Here is a 21,871-nt window from a genome sequence, read left to right as displayed (position 1 = left end):
GTCAGGTAATAAGGAGTTTGATCGGTTGTGACAATGAAAGGGAAAAAGAATAAATGAAATAAATATTTTTGTGACATAATTAATAGGAATTTCCCTTTGGTTGGCAAAGAGAGAAGTGGAAGTTTAAAAAAAAAAAAAAAGAATGACAGTTTTCCAGACTAGGTAACTGGGGAAATGCTGGTGTTGTCAATAGAAATTGGAATGGTAGGAGATGGGGAGATTTAAGGAAGATGATTTCGGTTTGGATATGTGGAATCTGAAAGAATTAGAGAGGTTTCTATGTGGATGTGTCCAACATCTCAGTAGAGATAGAGAACTGGCATTCAGCTTTAGATCAGGATTAAAAATGTAAATTTTGATTCTTCTGCATAGAAGTGGTCATTGAAATCATTCAATTGCCAGGGGAGAGTGTTGAGAGAGGAGAGAAGGGAACCAATGACAGAGTCTTGAGATAACATTTAGCAAGAACAAAACTCTTAATTGAAGGAGTGTTAAGAGAACTGTCTGGGAAGAACCAAAAGAATAATTACTAAAAAAAAAAAAAATAATGCCATAGAATGCTATGGAAGGAGAAAAATCAAGGAGGTAATCAATTTTGTCAAGAAAGATGAAAATTAAAGGAAAAAAATACCATTGTTATTGGCAATTAGGATATTATTTGAGACCTTAGAAAGAAGTTTCACTTGAGTGAAGGACAGAGGCCAGTTTTCCAGAATAAGTGTTCAGAAAGGAGATGGCAAGTTTACCACTTTTAGAAATGGATGGTGAACAAGAAAATGATAATGTGAGGGGACAACAAGGATAAGGGTTTTCCAATGGACTTTTTTGTTCTGTAAAACTCTATACCATCCCTCCCAAATTGTACTAGAATAGAAGCTCTCTGAGCATGCTTATGAAACAAGGGATAGGGACTGGAAAAGAAGAAGGCACCGAAGTTTGAGAAGAGAAAACTTTGGGGAATATAGAATAGATATATTCAAAGGACTATTGTTTTCAAAAGATTTAGATATATATTGCTTAACCCCAGAGTCAAAAACTAGAACTAATGGGTAGAAATTGCAATGGGTCAGATTTAGGTTCCAATGTTAAGAAAAACTTATTGAGAATTAGCTACTCAAAAGAGGAAGTGGCAGCTTTAGGAAGATTATCATAAAGAAGCACTTTGTAGACTTTAGAGTGTTACATGTGAGTCATTTTTAATTTAAGTTCCATTAAAAATAGAGAGAATAATAACTTCTTGGATCTTCATAATCTGACGTGCATTAATAAAAATACACTAATATCAGTGAGAAAGCTGATATCAATGAATCAGAAAACATTAATTGCCTACTCAAGAGTCCCACACCACAGAAAAATGACTGAACTCAACAATGAAATGTGCTATATGATGTTCCAGTCATACTTTCTTCCCATTTCCCCAACATACTGTATAGGCTCCTTTCTGTTCCTCAATTTTCAGTTCTAAGACATTTCCCTGGATGTATCTCATGCCTGGAATTCTCTTCCTCTTCCTCTGTAACTCCTAGCTTTCCTGGACTTAAATCTCAGCTAATAAAAGTCTTACTTTCTTCTGGGCGTCTTCTTATTCAGTTTTAAATTCCAGCACCTTACTTCAGAGATTCATCAGCTACACTTCTTATGGAAAGTATATAAAGTCAGAGATGAGGTAATAATATTACTGCAGGAGCACTGATCTTTGCATCAGAAAGGAGTTAAAAGCGTTAAAGCCCCACTCTAGCCACTTGGTAGCTATGTAATTTGAGCAATTCACTCTGGTGTCTCATTTTTCTTATCTGTAAAATGAGTCAGTTGGACTAGAAGATCTGGAAGTGTCCTTCCGGGTTTCACATTTTGTGATCTCCTGAAGATAAAAGGAGGAGAAGGAAAATGTGATGGTTAGAGCCTGTTGTTTGATGGGCAGTGTTTGGTTGTCTCTTGGAGCAAAAAGCACTGCCCTTGTAAATAAACAAGAAAATCCCTTAGCACATGATTTACCCAACTTCATGAAATGGTCAACATCTTTCCTATTAAGGAAAATGGGCAATTTCACTAACTGCCTAAACTTATTTTTTTATTTTTTTAAAATATTTTATTTTATTTTATTTAATAATAACTTTATATTGACAGAATCCATGCCAGAGTAATTTTTTTTTACAACATTATCCCTTGCACTCATTTCTGTTCCGATTCTTCCCCTCCCTCCCTCCACCCCGTCCCCTAGATGGCAAGCAGTCCTATATATGTTAGATATGTTACAGTATATCCTAGATACAATATATGTTTGCAGAACTGAACAGTTCTCTTGTTGCACAGGGAGAATTGGATTCAGACTAACTGCCTAAACTATTTACAAAGGGCTCTTTCTAAACCAAACCTTTTCTTTACGTATATTGCTTTTCTGCCTTATCTTCTTGATTTAAAAAAATTTAAAACTTTACAAACTGAGTCTTGCTTCTTTTGCCCCCACAATTTGTCACTAAGGATCATGGGTGGATGTCATGGACATCGTGTCCAGAAATATATGTTTTAAAATGTAATTTTTTTTTTTTTTTACTTCGTTGCCTTACCAAACAGAGCTTCAGGATCACTAGGTACATAGACGCTGGGTCCCTGAAAACAAAGTTCCAAGCAGAGGGCGGGACAGAAAGGTCCTGTGGATTTTTCCTGACAACTGCAGCTGGCTCAATCCTGGAGTCTGGGGCAGAGGGCCTCCTAGGGGCAGGAAGGAGGAGGGCCGATAGGAGATCTGACCTTCCAACAGCGGGGCTCTGACCACCACCAGCAGCAGCAGCAAATGGGGGGCGGGAAAGGGGAACAGAGAGGGGCAGCAAGGACGTAGATTCCTTTCGCATCAGAGCCTGTAGAAACCGCCCAGGGGGAGCCAGTGGGCAGTGAAGGAAGGAAATGAAAATAACGGAGGAGTGTGCAGCAGCCTGGGGTCTCCCGGGACTATGAAAGCCAGACAGCTCCCCGCGTGGTCCCACCACCACCGATCCACGCAGCACCACTGAGGCCAGAGAGCAGCGCTACTCGATCACCCTCTCCCCAGGGTCCGCCCAAGCTGCGTGGAGGTGGGGGGGTGCGTCCTAGAGACAGACCCTCGAGTCTGATCCACAGACCAACATCCTGTCAGAGCACCACAGGGAAAGCGGGAGCTGACACAAAGCAGGCCCGAGGGGTTTGCTGGGCTAAGAAGCCCCCTGAGCTCCCGTCCTCTCCCAGCCTTCTTTCTGAGACTGACCCAGAGTGGATCACCGAGTCCTCCTTCTCTCCTTCCTGAGCTACCAGGAAAGAAAGAGGGTCGCACCACCGGCGGACAAAGCAGCGGCGGCGGCAGCGAGGGAGAGCGGGACAGGAGAGGGGGGTTCCGCTGGGGATAATGGGGCTGCGTCTCCTCCTGCTCGCCTGCTTGGGATTCAGCTTATTTCACTCCCTGTTGTGCGCCCGAACCCCAGCGCATCCTCTAGGTAAGAGCCCCCAAGTCTAGTCCTCTCTCTTGCATCTCAGACTTCAGTGGGCAGGAATGGACAGTCAAAGGGGTTGGAGGAACCCAGGGTGGAGGAGGGCAGTTCACACCTGGGTTTTAATAAAGGGGCAAGACTGGACTCGCGCTGTGCCCGTTCAAGTCCCCTGAACCCCGCCCTTCGCCCAAAAAGTTTCAGGGAGAACTGCATCTGCTCTGAGATTTGCTGCGAATCGGGCCCGGGGGCGATGAATGAGCAGGTGTCCTTTGTATTCGGGAGAGAAGCAGATGGTACTGGAGCTGATGTGGAATTTGGGGCTCAGATCCCGGTTTCTTGGGGTGGGTTAAGATGGCACCTCTCCTTTGTACATTGCTTTGGCATTATGCCTTTAGTCTTCAAATTACACTTCAGGAGTGTCGCAAACTGCTTTACAATTCTGATATTTAGGCTTTAAGGTTTCCAAATCTCTTTGTATGTATGTATGATGTATGTCTGTATGTATGTATGATGATGTAGCTCAGTTTCACAATAATGCCAGGGAATAGTTATTTTACAGTTAAGGAAACTGAGACTCAGTGTAGTTAAATAATTTGCCCATGTACACACAGCTAAGTGTGACCTAGGTAGAATTTGAATTTTGTTCTTTCTGACTCCCAAATCCAGCACTCAATCATCTAAGAAGATCTGCCTACCAAATGAGCTCATTAGTCTGAATTAAGTCTCCTGACTAGTTTTGTTGTTATTTAAAGCTTTCCGTTTACAGATGAGGTAAAGACAGAAAACTCCTTGTCTTAAACACAATTAGGTTGCGAATTTGTCCCTTGATCCACCAAAAAGCTGGCATTGGACATTGTACTATGCGATAGACTATATATTAAGACAAAAATGAGACAGTCGAAGCTCAAAAGGAATGTCAAGCACAGAGTTTGTTTCTATTCTAATCGTTAGAAATGGCTTCCCCTAAATAGGTGCGAAATATTTATTCTACAAAATTGGTTTCTCTCATACTTCCCTATCAATAGTCCCAGAATTTCTTCACCATTCTTTAGTTTCCTATAGGCAGTTGTTTTACTTCCTTCACTTGTTTTACTTATGAGAGAATAGTTCTCTTAGCCACAAATTGTTTTCAGGCAGTTTGCTACTTTGCCAGGTGGGGCAGTTGGAGCCAGTTCTTAATCTTTTCACTTTTACAAATGTTTTTCTGCTTTAGAGGTTGTCCCTAGGAATGTAATTACACAATATTTTACGTTCATAATACTTTAGATTGAAACTATGAAATAAAATTGCTATACTTTTTTTTTCATTCAGAGAGAATGCTTACAGGATCAAAAGACAGTAAGAATGGATGCACTCTGGAATTATTCACGATAGTATAGATATACAGAAGTTAAAACGTAACAGAGGAAGTTTTTCCTCTATATGATTTGTTTGAAGAGAAATTTATAGTCAAGTTAATTTTATCATCTAGAGGCCTAATATTTTCACACCTAAGACAAAAAAGAAATCCTCCCCCACACACAAACCACACTGTCATAAAACAGTATAAAGTAATTTTGTGTTTAGTGTTTAGCATATTAAAGGTTGTTTATGTGTGCCTGGTTTTGTAAGCTCCCTATCACCTGACTACATACATTATTAAGAATCACAGCATGGCTATAGACAAACATTAAGGATATATTGAACAGAATAATTGAACAGAATTGTCTAAGCGATACCAAAAGTTGTGTCCTAATTTTTTTTTAATAATTGTGATAGATGGCAATCCCCAGACTATTCTAAAATTTATAGAATAGGTTTATTAAACAAACTGCAAGCTCTAAGAAAGAAAATGAGGATTATAGAAATCAGCATGAATTCACCAAGACCAAATCATACCAAACCAATTTCCCTTTTTTGATAGGATTACCAAATTGTGTTGAACAGGACAATATCACTAAATACTATATTTTGATTTCAGCAAGTCATTTGACGCAGAATTTAATATCATCCTTATGAGGAAGATTGTATGGTAACATGAGTAAATAAACTTATAGCCAGTGAAATTTCCATGCTGAAAGAATGTTTATTAATGGAATATTAACTTGAGAGGCTGTGAATGGCTGACCATTGGATTTTGTCTTAGCTTGCCACTTTAACTGGTGACTTGAATGAAAATATAGAAGGCATGCTACTGAATTTTGCCAATGAAATAGAGTCTTAAGAGATTTTGATTGGTAGAATCAAGATTCAAAACAATTTTTGATAGACTAGAAGTAAGGGCTGAAAAGAATAAAATGAAGCTTAATAGGAATTCATGCAAAGCCTAGCATTCAAGTTAAAAACATCACTTTCACAATAATAGGATGATGGACACTGGTCAACAGAAATTCAAGTGAAGAGGGTAGGGAATTACTTTAATAAAAGCTTAATATAAACCAAAAAATGTGACCCCAAAAATTAAAGCAACCTTTGATGGAAGAACATGGCAGATGACAAATAGTAGAATGATATTTGTCTCAAAAGAGAGAGAATTCATAGGGTATCAAAATGATTGCTGAATTAAAGTGTTAAGACAGAAAAAGAACTGAATACATTTTGCTAGCTTCCAGAAACTAGAACAAAACTACTTCCTACAATTTATAAGGAGGCATTTTTTCACCCAATGCAAGGTAACAATTAGAGTTGTAGTTCATGACCCTGAGGATAGAATCTCCTTAAGGGGAAATGTCAAATCTGTATGTATAACTTTAGTCAGTTATGTTGTTGGGGGAAGAAAGGAAAGTCATAAAATTGGGTGAAAAGCTGAGGTAGATGATATTTAGTTGTTTTTCAGTCATGTCTGCCTTTTTGTGACCCCATTTGGAATTTTCGTAGACAAAGATTGATTTGCCATTTCCTTCTCCAACTCATTTTATAGATGAGAAAATGGAGGCAAAAGGGTGAAGTGATTTGCTCAGGATAATACAACTAGGAAATATCTGAGGTCAGATTTGAACTCAGGAAAATGCGTTCTCCTGACTTCAGGCCTGATATTCTATCCACTGTACCATCTAGCTACCCAAGATGATATTTGACATCTGATCTTCAAATTCTCAAGTTTTGGTTTGATAGTTTGATTACAAATCTTACTTTTTACAACAGAATTCTGATCAAGAAAATGCTAATTGTTTGGGACTACCGAAAATCAACTAATAAACATTTATGAAGCACCTATTCCTTTTGTCTAATAAATGAAATCTTAAGTTTCTTCATATGCATTCAGTGACCTTCATTATCTGAATTAATTTACCTTTCTAGTTTCATCTCATTCTATTCCCTTTATCTTACATTATTCTATAAAGGTACTGTTTTCTATTTCCTACATGCTTTTACCCACATTAATGTCTACATTTCAAATGGCCTCACCATCCAGCTTTTAAATTTAACTCACCTTTCAAGGCCTACCTGACATGCCAACTTATCAATGAAATCTTCCCTAACAGTGCTCACTATCATTAATAGCTCCCCATACCTTTTGGTATGCTCTTCCCCTCCTAAGTTCTTACAGAAAGCCTTGTTTGTAGTTCTCTAGAATTTATAATAATCCATATTTATTATATCTATTTTTACATTTATTGTTTCCTTGTGCTTGTGATCTTATTTTTAATCTCTCCTACAACTTAGCATAAAGTCCTAGAGATAGATGATATTTAATAAATGTTTATTGAATTAAATTACTGTGACTATATATAGCATAAAAGATAGAGTTCTGGGCCTGGAGTCAATGAGACTGTTTTTCCTGAGTTCAAATCTGTCCTCAGACACTTATAAGCTGTGTGACCCTGGGCAAGACACTTAACCCTGTTTGCCTCAGTTTCCTCATCTGTAAAATGAGCTGGAGAAAGAAATGACAAAGTTCTCCAGTATCTTTACCAAGAAAATCCCATGGACAGCATTGATATGCTTTGCATAGTTCATGAAATCACCAAGAGTTGGATATGACTGAACAACAAAAACAACTGATTCTAAGAGGTTGAGGTGAGAAGAGAGTGACTGTCAGATATGGGGGTGTGTCTGTGAAAAACAATGAATTATGTACAAGGAACAGCAAGAAGCCATTTTGACTGTATTATAGAGTACATGAAGAGAAGCAATAGAGAATAAACACAGAAAGGTAGTCTTTTCCCTCTCTGATGATGAAAAGTAGATAAATTCTAGTCTGAATTCCTAAACCTTGATGAAGAAGCAAAGCCAAGAGCAGTACATTTTTATAGACAAGAGAGTTATTTCCATCCCCTTAATCACTCCTCTATGCAATGGACTCCAGTAAATTTAAAATTTTAGAAATCTGTCAGATATGAAAATGCTTAGGACTCTTTGCCTGTGCTCAGTTAGTATTGATCTGTTAACAATACTACAAAGTTAGCATTTTCTATTTGTTCCTTCCATTTTTATTTTGCCTTTTTTCCCTCTTTTTTACTAAACTATTTTCATTAATGGACAAAGATAGCAAAACATACACTTATCTAAGTGATGCAGTTTTCCTAGGAATATCAAAATCTTCCTCTGTCCTAAAATATTCCTCCCTTCCCCTATTTGCCTTGTCTTTTATTTGAATACTCAAAGGACCCATGATTTTGTAAATGAAGTGCAGATCGTAGTCATCCTTTTTCTTAGTACAATGGCTTCCAACCTGTGGACAGCCATTGCAAGGACATATGTCCACTCATTAGATGTGTATAGCTATTTTTCAAAAATAGATTATAATTTGTGAAATATGAATTCATCCAAGAGTCAAGTCAACAAATATTTATTAAGTGCTTACTGTGTATTAGACAGTATGCTAAGTATTGGGGAAACAAATAGAAATAAAAAACAAAGTTCTTGTCAGGAAGCTAGCATTCTAATGAGGGAAAATACATTAAAAATGCTAGAAAATGGAGGAGGGTACTTTTTAAAATTACTGAATTCATAACTTTTTTGTCAATATATATTTTCTCAAGCAACAGAGACTATAGTACAATTTCTATTGAAAAAAAGTCTCCATTTTCAAAAAAAAAAAGTTGATATACTAATTATTGAAGCTTAAGAAAAAAAAAAAATCAAGTGGTGACCAGCCCTCTTCAAAGGCATTTCAGTTGGTCCTTGGACAACAAAAATGGATCTGTGTTTGAAGCCTTTCCAGTTTGGTAGGATCTGACAAGGTTTGTATTCTATAGAACTCTAGAATGACTCCTTAAGATGATGAGGAAATGGAACAGGACCATTTAGTGGAAGAGTCTTGCCATTTCTGAAATTCATTCAATATCATTTCCTGGATATCTGAAATCATTTCAAAAAGACCGCTTTTAAAATGTGAGTTCAAATTCCTTTTGTATTCAAAAAAAATGTATAGCTCAGACTATAGGAATTATGGTAATAACTTATAAATAACATTTGAAAATGTCTAATATAATTTCTGACAAGCATAAGATACAATTATATAAAATATTTTCTCATATCAGATTCTATGACAAATGAAAAATGGTCATCATAGGTAAGAAGGTAAACTGTGTCTTCTGGGATATAGAATGGAAGAATATATTAATTGTAAGAAGAATGGATACTTTGTATTTAAAGACTGTTTTAAAATATTTCAAATTAGATTTTAGTTTTTATAATCAATATTTTTCTTTCCTTTTCAACTTCCATTTAAAAAATAAATACAAAACCCTTAAAAATATGTATTGTCAGGCAAAAACAAATTAATTTGCCATATCCAAAAAATTTTGTCTCATTCTGCACCCTGAATCTATCGCCTCTCTTTCAGGCTATAGGTAACATATTTCATTATTTGTCCACTAGAATCATAGTTGATCATTGCATGGACCAGAGTTTTCAGGATTTTCCCAGTTGTTTTATATTGTATGAATTCTCTTGGGAATTTTTCTACTTTTGCTCAATTTACTCTCCATTAGTTGTTACAAGTCTTCTGAAGTTTCATTGGAATTGTCCATTTTATCACTTCTTATGGCACAATAAATATTCCAGTATATTCATATATCATTATTTGTTCAACCATCCTCCAATGGATAGGCACCATCTTTTAGTTTTTCAGTTCTTTGTTGCTATAAACTTTTATTTACTATAAATTTTACTATAAAAACTTTTTTTTACATATTGGTCATTTTCTTCTTTCTTTGACATCTTTGGGGGTATGGGCTTAGTAAAATATTACTGGGTCAAAGGATAAATAGAGTTTACTAACTTTTTAGACATAGTTTCAAATTGCTTTCCACAATAACTACACCCATTCACAGCTCCACTAACTTTAATACTAAGCTCCACTAGTATTATGCCTATTTCCCACAGCCATTCACTTTCATTTGACACTCCTTTTTTTTTTTTTGTCAACTTTGTCAGCCTTCTTCCACCTATGTGTGAGATATTTAGTTGCTTTAATTTGTATTTCCCTAATTATTAGTGATTTGGAACATTTCTTTTTGCATATAGCATAAAGCACTCTGGAGGGAGGTGAGTGATGTGTTTTAGTTTTAGTCTCCTGAACTTCTTGTTTATCATTGTGTTGCTTAGAATCCTAAAATCTCTCAAAGTTTTTCCTCTGTAACGTTCTGATTGTATCAATTTTTTTAGTTCTGCTCACTTTACTCATTATGAGTCCATGGAGTTCTAGTTTCTTCTACAACTGTCCATTTTGTCATTTCTTATGTTGCAGTAATATTCAATTACATTCATGTATCATAATTTGTTTAGCTACTTCCCAATAGGACCTGGACATTTCCTTATTTTCCATTTTTGGACCAAAAAAACTGCTATAAATATTTTTATGCATCTGTGTCCTTTCCTTCTTTCTTTGATCTTTGAGAGATAGGTATAGCAATAATATCATTTTTTATTTCTTCATCTTTTTTTCTTTCTTTTCTAAAGTTGGATAAAAGTTTTAACCATAGAAAAATGTGAAGCAAAAATTAACTAGTTCTCCTTCATTGAAAAGTGATTAGAAACTGAAGTTTCTGCTTGGATATTTGTCCCTAGAGAATAATTCCAAAGAGAATCATATTGTACCAGAATTGAGAATGATGCATTGTGGGAAGTCAATGAATCATAAATTTAAAAATGGGACCTCAAAAGATTGTCCTGCCCACCCTTCTGCTTGTAGGCAAGATATTATTTATATTAGAAAAATTGTTGCCTTCTCCACTATTAAAAAAACAAATCCTAGAGAAACAGATTTCATAATTTCTCACAGAAGACATCAAGCAATACCTTGATTCAGTAGACATCTATTGCCTTTCAGAGATACTTCTGCAGATGAGGTTCTAGTCAGAATTTTAAGAATTTGTTTTAGGATCTAGAATTCTTTGTCATTAAGTAATAGCTTGACAACAAAAGAGTAGTTGATAAAACTTTAAGCAACTCAACAGGCTATTTCTATTTGACTTAGAACAATCCTTTTATTAGGAATATACCTACTGTAGTGTGATTTAATTTTGACCTAAAGTTCTTGGGCTGGTTTATGGGGCCTTGTATAAGCTTGTATAGACATGTTCTCTCCTGGCTGTCAGTAGACACTAAAAATATGGCTCCTGATTTTTATAGGCGTTGGCTATAAGGGAAGGCAACACCTTAGGCAAGTATTTAATCAAAAGATTTTGAATTCTTCCTGGAAACTAGAGAATGACTTAGTGTAATAGCAAATTGTTTTAATGGTATTATGTTTGTGTTGTACATATTCCAATTTCAATGAAATCTGGCCCAAGGAAAATGTTTTTAAGAATAAATTTTTGCAAAAGATGTTATTGAAAATAAAATGTTTGTGCATGCTAATGACAGAACAGTAAATATAGAATAACGTTTTATGACAGAACCTTTTCTTTCCTATATTTGTTGGTGGTTTATAGGAGGCTTAATTATGGTTATTTTACAGTTTTGAAATTGTTTTGTTCTTAAACAGTGTACTGATTATTCTATATGAATATATAGTATATGGATGCATGGTCTCACATGCACTTTCTATTCTTTGTCTTTCAAAAGCTGGCCAAGCTCTCCGGCCTAATAGGAAGACAAATTATTTGTCTTGTGTCTTATACCTCAGTGTCCACTCAAGTCAGACATTTTTATTTTATTATGTCATCATGGAATGCAAGCTTCGGTTTTCATTCACCCTTCTCTTTCAACATAGAGACTCACAATACTCCTAAGTAACCTTAGACCTTTGGCTGACAGAATGTAATACTAATCCTCATGAACTATAAACGTGACCAGAGTAAAAAGGAAGTAGATAAGGTATAAGACAAAATGGAGTGAATAACTTTTTTTTAAGCCATGGAAGTTTAATTTTAATTTTATTCCTAAGAAACTTAAAGTTAACTCACACTTTTCAGCATATTTAATAAATAGTTAATAAATCAATGTATAAATAAAATCAAATTAATAAATACTTTCTGATTTTCTCTGGCAGTAAGATAAACCTCAGCTTCCTGAAAAATTATTAAAATAAATTATTAAGAAAAATTAAAAGAGAAATATTCAATTTGAATGAATGAATGAAAAAGCATTTATTGAGTGTTTATTTTGTGCCAGACACTTTGCTAAACACTGGGGATAAAAATACAAAAAATAAAGATAGTTCCTGCCCTCAAAAAGCTTACAATCTAATGAAGAAAGGGAATAAAATATCTAAGAGAATAGTGGTTAAGATTGTGGTTTGCAAAGTTAGAGGGATAAAGAGCAGAGCTATACAGGAGTAGATTGCTTCTTCCCAGGAGCAGTGACAGGGTTGATTTAATCCAGGTGTCAGAGGTATAAAGGAGAGAAATGAAAGGGAATAGTGAAAGGCATGGTGGTTGTCAAGGAGATATAAAAAAATTGTAGTGTGTAGCTGGAGCTCAGATCTAGATATAATGGGTGCTTAGAGCAATGACCAGCCAGGAGAGTGGGGTCCCAAAGAGAGAGTACAGTAATAAAAGATTAAATCCTATAGGGTTGAGTCTCTGATTTGGGTACATGGTGACTAAAGAATAGATATCGGGATATAAAGTGAAGATATAATTTCACCTGATAACGTGCAAAATATTGAGTCAACAGTATGAAAATAGGTAAAAAGTGAAAGATGAGTAATGTTATATCTCTTACAGCAGCCCCAATACATGTAACAAATCAGAGAGACAGTTTTCTTTCCACCAAGACAAACTTATTACAGACTACTCACACTCACTTCTGAACAGTTAGTTAGACTTAAGGATAAAATAAATTAAATGCATTTATTTAAAATGTATACAAATTTAAACAAATAAAATAAAATAAACATAATCTAAGCAAATTTAACCTTCTTAGCCTAGTCAATCAGAGTTGCATCTTACCTATCATATTATCTTTATATAGAAGACTCCTAGACATATAAACAACCTTGGTTGTTTCTCCTGAGCTCCAACTGGAAGTCAAATAAGCATCACAAGTTTAACATGTCCAAACCAGAACTTATTATCTCTCCTCCCAAATAGTTTTATTCAAACTGCTTTGTTTTGTTGAGAACACCATCATCTTTCCAGCTACCCAGGTTTACAACCTCAAAATCATTCCATATCCCTCTCCTTTCATTGTAGATCTTCAACCAGTTGTCAATTCTTGTCTATTCTATCTTGACAACGTCTCTTATATCTATCTACTCTCCCACAGCCACTGCTCAAATTCTCATCATCTCTTGTATGAAATGATAGCCTCTGAATTTCTCTCCCTTCTTTAAGCCTTTCATTGATTCAATTCAGACCATACATAGCTGCCAGAGTTCTAAAACAGAGAGTTGACCCTGTCACTGCCCCAAGTTCCACTGGCTTTCTCTTGACTTTAGGATCAAATACAAATCTTTTATTTGACCTTTAAAACCCTTTAGGCTGCAGTGTACTTTTCAGACTTATTTCATATTATTGCATTTTATCCAATGTACAGTCTAGCCAAAATGGTCTCTTGGCTCTTCTTTAAACACAGCATTGGATCTCCTCCTGCCTCTGTACTTTGAAAGTTATAGAATATTCCCAAATCATGAGACTATTTTGGGAGAAAAACAAAAACAACAATCACAAAAAAACTTTTGACAGAATCTCTTCTGGAGATTTCTTATAAGAAAGACTGATTTTAAGGGATAAGTACTTAATCATCTGTTTTTTTCCTCTACTATTTCCATCTGTCACTGTGTGATTTTTTATTGTCTTCCAAGGATTGTCAGACTGTTAAAGATTTACCTCCCTAATGGCAGAATTATATTAAAGAACTCATCTGAATAATATCATCATTAGAAATAATGTGACCACTTCATGACTTAGCAAGATGAAAAATCTTAAAATCTCTTGTTTTAAATGGGTATTTTGTTATAGTATGAAAGAGTTTGTTGTTTAATCATTTTTCAGTTGTGTCTGATACTTCATAAACCCATTTGGGGTTTTCCTGGCAAAGATACTGAGTAGTTTGCCATTTCCTTCTCCTGTTTATTTTACAGATGAGGAAACTGAGGCAAACAAGGTGAAGTGACTTACTCAACTACTAAATATAGGGGACTAGATTTGAATTTGGGTCTTCCTAATTTTGGGCATGGCATTCTAGCCACTGGACCACCTAGATAGCCCTTGTAGCATGAAGGAATTGTGCAGTAAAAGACTTATTTTCCATCAGTGAACCTGAAATAGTCTGCTGATCTTAAGTCCAGCTCCTGTCTGTGTCAAGTATACAAAACAAATCATTGAGGAATGGTAGTTATATAATATGGTATATATTAATAGTTTATTTTTCTGAGGCAGTTGGAATACTATTATAAGAATCTGTTCTGTGCTGATTTTCATAGTAATCCTACAGTTTGGTGTATTAAAATCAGAAAAACAGAGCTTGAATTCCAGCATTTCACTCAACAGGGCTATGCAGTCTTGAGAATAATAGTTATATGGCCTTGGAAAATTTGCCTTCCCTCCCATATTCTCAGTCTTCCTGTCTGTAAAGGAAAGGGGTTGCACTTAATCAAGAGTAATTCTTAATTGGAGTAAATGGAAAGAATATATAGATTAATTTTAAAGGCCATCTGACCTTGGATGAGAAAAAAAATCACAGCTTCATTTTTACTGATCTCCAGCTGAAATATTTTATTTCTTTCAGTTAGGAATATAGGGAACAACCTTTAGGCTTCATGAAACTTCCAAAGGGGTCGATGGCACCAAAAGAGATAAGGATCTCAGTCTTACATGACCTCTAAGGTCCATACCCTTCTATGATCCTGCAGCTACTCATGACAGCCAGGACTACTGGGAAAGGAGACTGGGGATGCCTTTGGGGTGATCCTGGAGGAGACTGTGATTGAACTCATCCCTTAATTCAATAAGAGGGTCATCTCATATTATAAGGCAAAAGAAGGGATTTATTTAGGTAATGGAAAGGATATTAGGCTGGCATTTGGGATATCTGACTTGTACTTCTGACTCTTCATAACTAGATGTAAAATTTTAGGGAGATAATAGCCTTCCAGTGTTGGTTTTTTCACCTCAAAAATTATATAAATCAATCATTGAGTGTTTATTAAGCTTCTGCTATGTGCTAAGTAATATGCTAAATGTTGTACATATAAATAAGGGTAAAAGACAGTCCCTACTCTCAAGAAACTCACAGTCTAATGGAGGAGACAACATGCAATCAACTTTGTAGAAACAAAATATATACAGGATGAATTGCGGATAATCAAGAGAGGGAAGATACGGACATTAAGAGGTATCAAGAAAGACTTCATTTAGAAGGTGAGATTTTTAGTTGAGCCTTGAAAGAAACCTAGGAGGGCAGAAGATAGAGATGAAGAAGGGGATTAATCCTCTAAGAAGAGGGGAAGTAAATGAAAATGGTCAGAATCAGAAGATAGAGTGTCTTGTGTGACATAAGAAACAGCAAAGAGACCAGTTTTGTTGGACTAAAAAATGGATAAGGGCATAAGGATGTAAAGGTATAAGGGTATAAGGTATAAAGAAAAGTTGTAATTAAGATGTAAAGAAAGTTAAAAAGGCAGGACAGAATCAAGTTATCAAGGGATTTGAATGTCAGAGGATTGTTTATTTGAAACTGTGGGTAAAGGAAGCTGCTGGAGTTGATGGAATAAGGGCTTTAGGAATAGCAAACTGAAATCTTAGTGGAAGATGAACTAGAGTGTGACAGGAAGACCAACTACCCAACTATTGTAATAGTCCAGGGGTGAGGTGAATGGACCAATGTAGTGGCTGTGTCCAACAAGAGAAGGGAGTATGTGTTGTGAAGACAGAAACAGGACCTGGCAACTGATTTTGTTATGGGAGGAGGAGGTAAGCGAGAGTAGGAATCAGTGATTATACCTAGGTTATCATCCTTCATGACTAGGAGAGTAGTGATGGCTTCAAATATATCAGGAAAATTAAGAAGAAGGTGGAGTTTGCAGAAGAGAGGAAGATCATGAGTTCAGTTTCAGACATGTTGAGTTTAAGAAGTCTATGGGACATCCAGTTTGAAATATCCAGTAACCAGTTGGAAATGTGAAATTGGAAGTCAGGACTAGATGAGTAGATCTGGAAATCATAAATATGAAGATGATAATTGAATCCATGAAGGCAATGAAATCAGTTTCACCTATTTGACAAGGTAGTTTTGAGGACAGCAGAATCATAGAATATTGCTATTGTCACAGATCTTGGGCTTAATTACCATTCACCTATTTTTATAGATGAGAAACTAAGGATGAGAAAATTTTTAATGAGATCATGTGTGAAAACCTTTGAAGAAAGGAGAAAACAATTTTAAAGAGAACTTTATAACCATAATATGGTATTATTATCTATGTCAATAGAACTTTGGTGGCCATTTAAAAGAAAGTATTCTGTGGACAGCCTTAGTTGTTAACTTTTTCTTTCATATTATCTGGCCTACTTTCCCAGGTCTTTGCAACTCAGGGCTCCAAAAGGACAGATTCTGCTGAATTGTTTCTTTCACAGAGATAATTTTAAGGGTGTGTTCACATCTGACTTTCAGGAAAAGGAGCTTTTTGCTCACTTTTGTTGTGTGTGGTTTTTAGAACTAGTTCATTATCTGATGTATACTTTTGATTCCTCTACTACCAAATCACATTTCATTATCATACTGAAGTTACTTTTTTGTATTATTATTCATTCATTTAAGTTATGAACAACTCTTCATGACTTCATTTGGGGTTATTTTGGCAAAAAAAAAATACTGGAGTAGTTCGCCATTTCCTTTTCTAGCTCATTTTACAGATGAAGAAACTGAGACATAGTTAAATGACTTGACCAGGGTCACACAACTAGCAAGTGTTTGAGGCTGGATTTTAACTCAAGGGGATGAATCTTCCTGATTCAAGGACTGGCACACTATAAACTAAATTATCTACTGCCATAGGATCATAGTATTTAGCTTTGGTAAAAGCCCAAACAATCATCTGTTCAAGCTCACATGGGTTGTGAGAAACAGAGCAAGGATTCCAAATCCTGAACTTTTTACATTATACCATATTTTCTCTTAAGCAATTAAAACTTCTACTCCATGAGCTATCAGAAATAAACAACAGTGAATTTTTCATACTTTCTCCTCTAATTTCTAATATTTATCTTTTCTTCCCTTCTCCATTTTTTTTTCAGACTCTAAGGAAAATAATGGTACTGTGGGCCCAAGGACATTTCTATTCAAGAATATTCCTAATGATTATGAACCATTTATATACGAGGAAGATGATCCAGAAACCATTCCTGAAAACACATCAGTCTCCATCAATAAGACAAATCGTATTCAAAAGCAACAACCCAAACCTCTGTCTGAAGATGCTTCTGGATATCTCACTGGTCCCTGGTTGACCCTTTTTGTTCCTTCAGTTTATTCTGTGGTCTTTGTGATAAGTCTGCCTTTAAATATCATTGCAATCATTGTGTTCCTTGTGAAAATGAAGATCAAGAAACCCGCCGTAGTATACATGCTACATCTGGCTACTGCAGACATTCTGTTTGCGAGTGTGCTGCCCTTTAAAATAGCATACTACTTTTCTGGAAGTGACTGGGCATTTGGGTCTGGAATGTGTCGCTTTGTCACTGCTGCTTTCTACTGTAACATGTATGCTTCAATAATGCTGATGACAGCCATAAGTGTGGACCGTTTCCTGGCTGTGGTCTATCCAATCGAGTCTCTTTCCTGGCGCACATTGGGGCGGGCTTCATTCATTTGTCTGGCCATATGGAGTATTGCCATTGGTGGTATTATACCCCTTGTTATCAAAGAACAAACCAAAGAGATCCCTGGGCTAAATATAACCACCTGCCATGATGTCTTAAATCAAGATCTGCTTGAAGGGTATTTTGTTCATTATTTCCTAGCTTTCTCTTCAGTTTTCTTTTGTGTACCATTGGTCATTTCCACAGTCTGTTACGTGTCCATTATCCGGTGTCTTAGCTCTTCTTCTATTGCCAATCAGAGCAAAAAGACTCGAGCCTTACTCTTGTCTGCAGCTGTGTTCTGTATCTTCATCATTTGCTTTGGACCCACAAATGTCTTTCTGATCATCCATTATTCATCACTTATTTATAGCAGTACAACTGAGAAAATTTACTTTATCTACCTTCTCTGTGTATGTGTCAGCAGCATAAGTTGTTGCATCGATCCCTTGGTTTATTATTATGCTTCTTCTGATTGCCAGAGATATCTCCAAAGTCTCTTATGCTGTACAGAAAGTTCTGATCCAAGCAGTTTCAACAGCAGTGGCCAATTGATGACTAGAGCTAGTAAAATGGATACTTGTTCTACTAACATGAGCAACAGCATATACAAAAAATTATTAACTTAGCAAGTGATTAATTTTACAGTTGTGTTTAGAAAATAATCAACTAATAAGTTTGAGATTCTATTTAGTACCTGTCAAAAAGTATTAATCTCACTAGCTAAAAGATAATTTATGATGCAGTATTCTTAACTACAGACATTGAGCATAGATGTTTGAGAACAGCAATTTTCTACAGATAACATAAGTATTAACGATAGTGTTATTGAAGGAGTGCATTTGTGAGCATTATTATGAAGGTGAATGTTACAAAGAGGCTAACTCTGACACATTTGCAGTACATTATATGATAGGCACTTTGAAAATTGTTTCCCCTCTTTTTTTTTTTTTTAATTTGGACCAAATGACAGCTGAGGTCCCTTTTAGCTCTGTGATCATATTATGGAAAAATATCTTCTATGACTGAAAAGTATGTATGTAAACTGGTTTTTATGAGTCTTTTTGGATAAGGTAATCTTGACCAATTCATACTGTCCAATAGCAAATCAGCCATTTCTTTAATTGCAGCAACTTTAGAGGGATGACATAACTTGTGAAGTTTTCATGGATGAGTATAATTTGAGAATCTTTTTGATTAAAGCTTTTCAAATGATGGTAGACAACCTTTGAATCATTATGGGACTAATAGGTATTTAAAGTATAATAACAGAATCTGGACCTTAAATTTTTAAGAGAAAATTTAAATGTGAAGTCTTAAAATGACTGAAATAATGAAAAGACTACCTTTTTAGCAGTCCTAAAAACTGTTTTTTGTTGTTTTTTTTTTTTTTTTTGTCATCAACAGATCAAAAACTGTGTTTGTAAGCAAAGCTGATAGCAGAATAAAGAAGTCACACAGATCCAGGATGAAAGCATGTATAGTGTTCATGGGGCAGTTAAGAAGTGTTTGTACAATTATGAATTTAAAATTGTAAATTTGCACTTAGAAGTAGGCTGTTGTAATGAATAAAGGGTCTGTCTTGGGCCAAATAGCAAGTCTAGAGATAGAGTCCTGTCTTTAATATATTCTAACTGGATGACTTTGGAGTAAGTTATTTAATTTTTCAGTTTCCCCGAGTCTCTCTGGATTCTCTATCACTCATGTGAACCCCCCAAAAAGATTTGCACTGGGTTTATAAGGAGTGATTAAATGTTTCTGAGAATGGTCCTTATCACCCCAGATCAGCATTGGAAAACTGGAGGTAGTGAACAAAGTTTCTGAGATTTGTCAGATGTGGAAGATCAGGAACCCTCATGGTGTAAGATGCCAGATACAGCAGCCATCACCACTGAAACAACAGGCAGGACTTTTATTACTCTGTAATCCATCTGATTTATTAGGACCAGATGTGTAAACAAGAATACAGGGTACTAGAAGACTTCTTTCTGAATGATGTATCTCCATTTGCAGACCATATGCCCTAGGAGCATGAAAAGGACAGCTCCTTTACAATGCTTATCACATAAGTTTCATTTTCCTACAACACGTTATCACATTTAGAAATGTATTTAGCAAGATGTGACTCACATATGGTTTTGTAAGATGTATGTAAAGGCAGTCTTGGAAAACATCTTGACGATTCATGTTATTTCTGATGGTGTTAAGATGAAAAGAGAGTAAAACCCAAAGATGTATACTTTTGGAAATAGCTCCTTCAACCTGAATTAATTTGGACAGTATCTACTTGTGAATGTTTTATTGAAAGAATTATCTTAAATCAGCTCCTTCGGAATAATAAGTTGAGAACCTTGGAATGGTTACATAAGAAAAGTTCATGGAATTTAATGTCTGTGAAACTGGAGTACTTCTTTGTGTTTTCCATATATTAATTCTGTATATAATGCTTTCTTTTCCACTTATATCTTTATAGTATTTATGAACTCCTACTTTTGATATCACTGATGTGGTTTTTCTTTTTAAAAAACTATTTGGATAACCTAAGCAGATAGTGATTTTTAAAGAATTTCATAAAAACAATTTTTTAAAAAAAATCACTATAATCATTATAAAATACAGAATATGTTCAATTGTTTAGATCTTGCTAATTTGGAAACCAAGTTGAAGTTTATCTTATGTCTATGGGAGGGAGGAGGTGGACTATGACCTAATAATCAAATAAACTCTCTCATCAAGGCTAGCAGGAGAATTTTGACCTCTTTAAAAGAACAAACTATGTCAAATACTACATAAGTAACCATTAATGTACCAATAAAAGAATTACAATAAAAGCAAAGACTTGCTACTGAGGGAATTGATATGTTCAAAACAAATCATTCTGATAAACTCATTTAAGCAGGGATGAAATTAAGTAATATCTCAGACCACATTTTAAAATAGCAAAGATATATTTTTACAAATTCTTACAATATTTTCTGAGCGCCAAGTTAGAGTGACTTTACTCCATGCTCTTCCAAATTAATGAAGTTTTACTGTGTGTATCGTGTTCTATTCATTCTATAAATAATATTAAGCTGACCTGGATTAACAAAAGTATTTGTGTATTATCTGTGTTTGGAATGTAATGTGTCACTGTGTTCTTTTTTATTGTTTGGAATTTCATTTAACTTACACTAATAAACTTGTAAAATGTGTTTGGGATCTGTTTGGAAGAAATGACAATCTAGCTAAACTTATAGTGAATTTTCCCCCTTCTTTTGAATTATCATTAGAAATTATATTTAAAAAAACTGATGTTAAGAATGAAACCCAAGAGTTAAGAATCTGGCCTATTAAGAAAAAGAAGAAAGAGCACAATGGCTCTAGAATCAGAAAAAAAAATGTTGAAATTTCACGTTGGTACAAATATTTATTTATTTCGTATGTACTGAAAGAAAAAAGTGATTAACTTTTTGCTAATCTGAATAGCTGTGTATGTGAAATAAATAATTAGATCCTTTAAAATAAATGATCATTTGAAATAAATGATTAAATGAACAAAGAGCAAAGTCTTTGGGCATATTAAAGTGTTTCCTTAAAGAGTCTTGATTTTTGAGACCATGGAGAGTGTTGGCAGCCTCTGACCATTGAAGAATAATGGGAAATTAAGATATCATATTTGAAATTACAGGTCAGTGAAAAATTTAACTCTATTTACAGAAAATTTCACATATTGTTGCAAGCATATAACTATTGAATGTAGAAAGGCTTATCTCTAATCACACAGCCCCAAGTTTTCAGGTCACAACCAGCAGAAAAAAAAAAACAAAAAAACTAACAAAGGCTTCCTTTCTTGGTTTACATATCAATTTCTTAGTTGAATACAGTGATTGTTTTTAAAAGAAAACTTTTTGGGGCACCTAGATGGTATAGTAGATGGAACACCAGCCCTGAAATCAGGACAACCTGAGTTCAAATCTGGTCTCAGACACTTAACTCTTCCTAGTTGTGTGATCCTGGGCAAGTCACTTAATTCCAATTTTCTCGGGGGGGGGGGGGGGGGGGGGCGGGGAGGGGAACCTTTTCTGTGTGTGTGTGTGTGTTTGTTTTTTTTTTTTTTTCAAATGCACATTTTCATTGGTCATTTGATCGTAGTCTAATAGGATCCATATCACGGAGTACACATTGGAAGTTATCCTTCTGTCCTGGTCAATGGCCTGTACTAGTCCAGCCATTTGGCTGCTTCTAGATAGTTAA

At 35.3% G+C, this 21,871-nt stretch overlaps 1 protein-coding gene across 2 annotated transcripts; it reads left to right on the top strand.

Moving 5' to 3' along the window:
- Positions 1-2,269: 2,269 nt before the first annotated feature.
- F2R (coagulation factor II thrombin receptor) lies at positions 2,270-20,829 on the top strand. 2 transcript variants are annotated; one of them, XM_051992003.1, is made up of 3 exons: positions 2,274-3,467; positions 17,072-17,774; positions 19,043-20,829. In XM_051992003.1, exons 1-3 carry the CDS (start codon positions 3,380-3,382, stop codon positions 19,170-19,172), a joined length of 921 nt encoding a protein of 306 aa, XP_051847963.1. In that variant the 5' UTR covers positions 2,274-3,379; the 3' UTR covers positions 19,173-20,829. The 2 variants fall into 2 exon arrangements, with proteins under 2 accessions (XP_051847956.1, XP_051847963.1); XM_051991996.1 differs by having other exon boundaries at positions 2,270-3,467; positions 17,072-20,829.
- Positions 20,830-21,871: the final 1,042 nt, after the last annotated feature.

This window comes from Antechinus flavipes, chromosome 1, assembly GCF_016432865.1.
Source record: "Antechinus flavipes isolate AdamAnt ecotype Samford, QLD, Australia chromosome 1, AdamAnt_v2, whole genome shotgun sequence".
Lineage (NCBI taxonomy): Eukaryota > Metazoa > Chordata > Mammalia > Dasyuromorphia > Dasyuridae > Antechinus > Antechinus flavipes.
The sequence above is the reverse complement of the archived record's forward strand: the minus strand, read 5'-3'. Positions and strand labels throughout refer to the sequence as shown.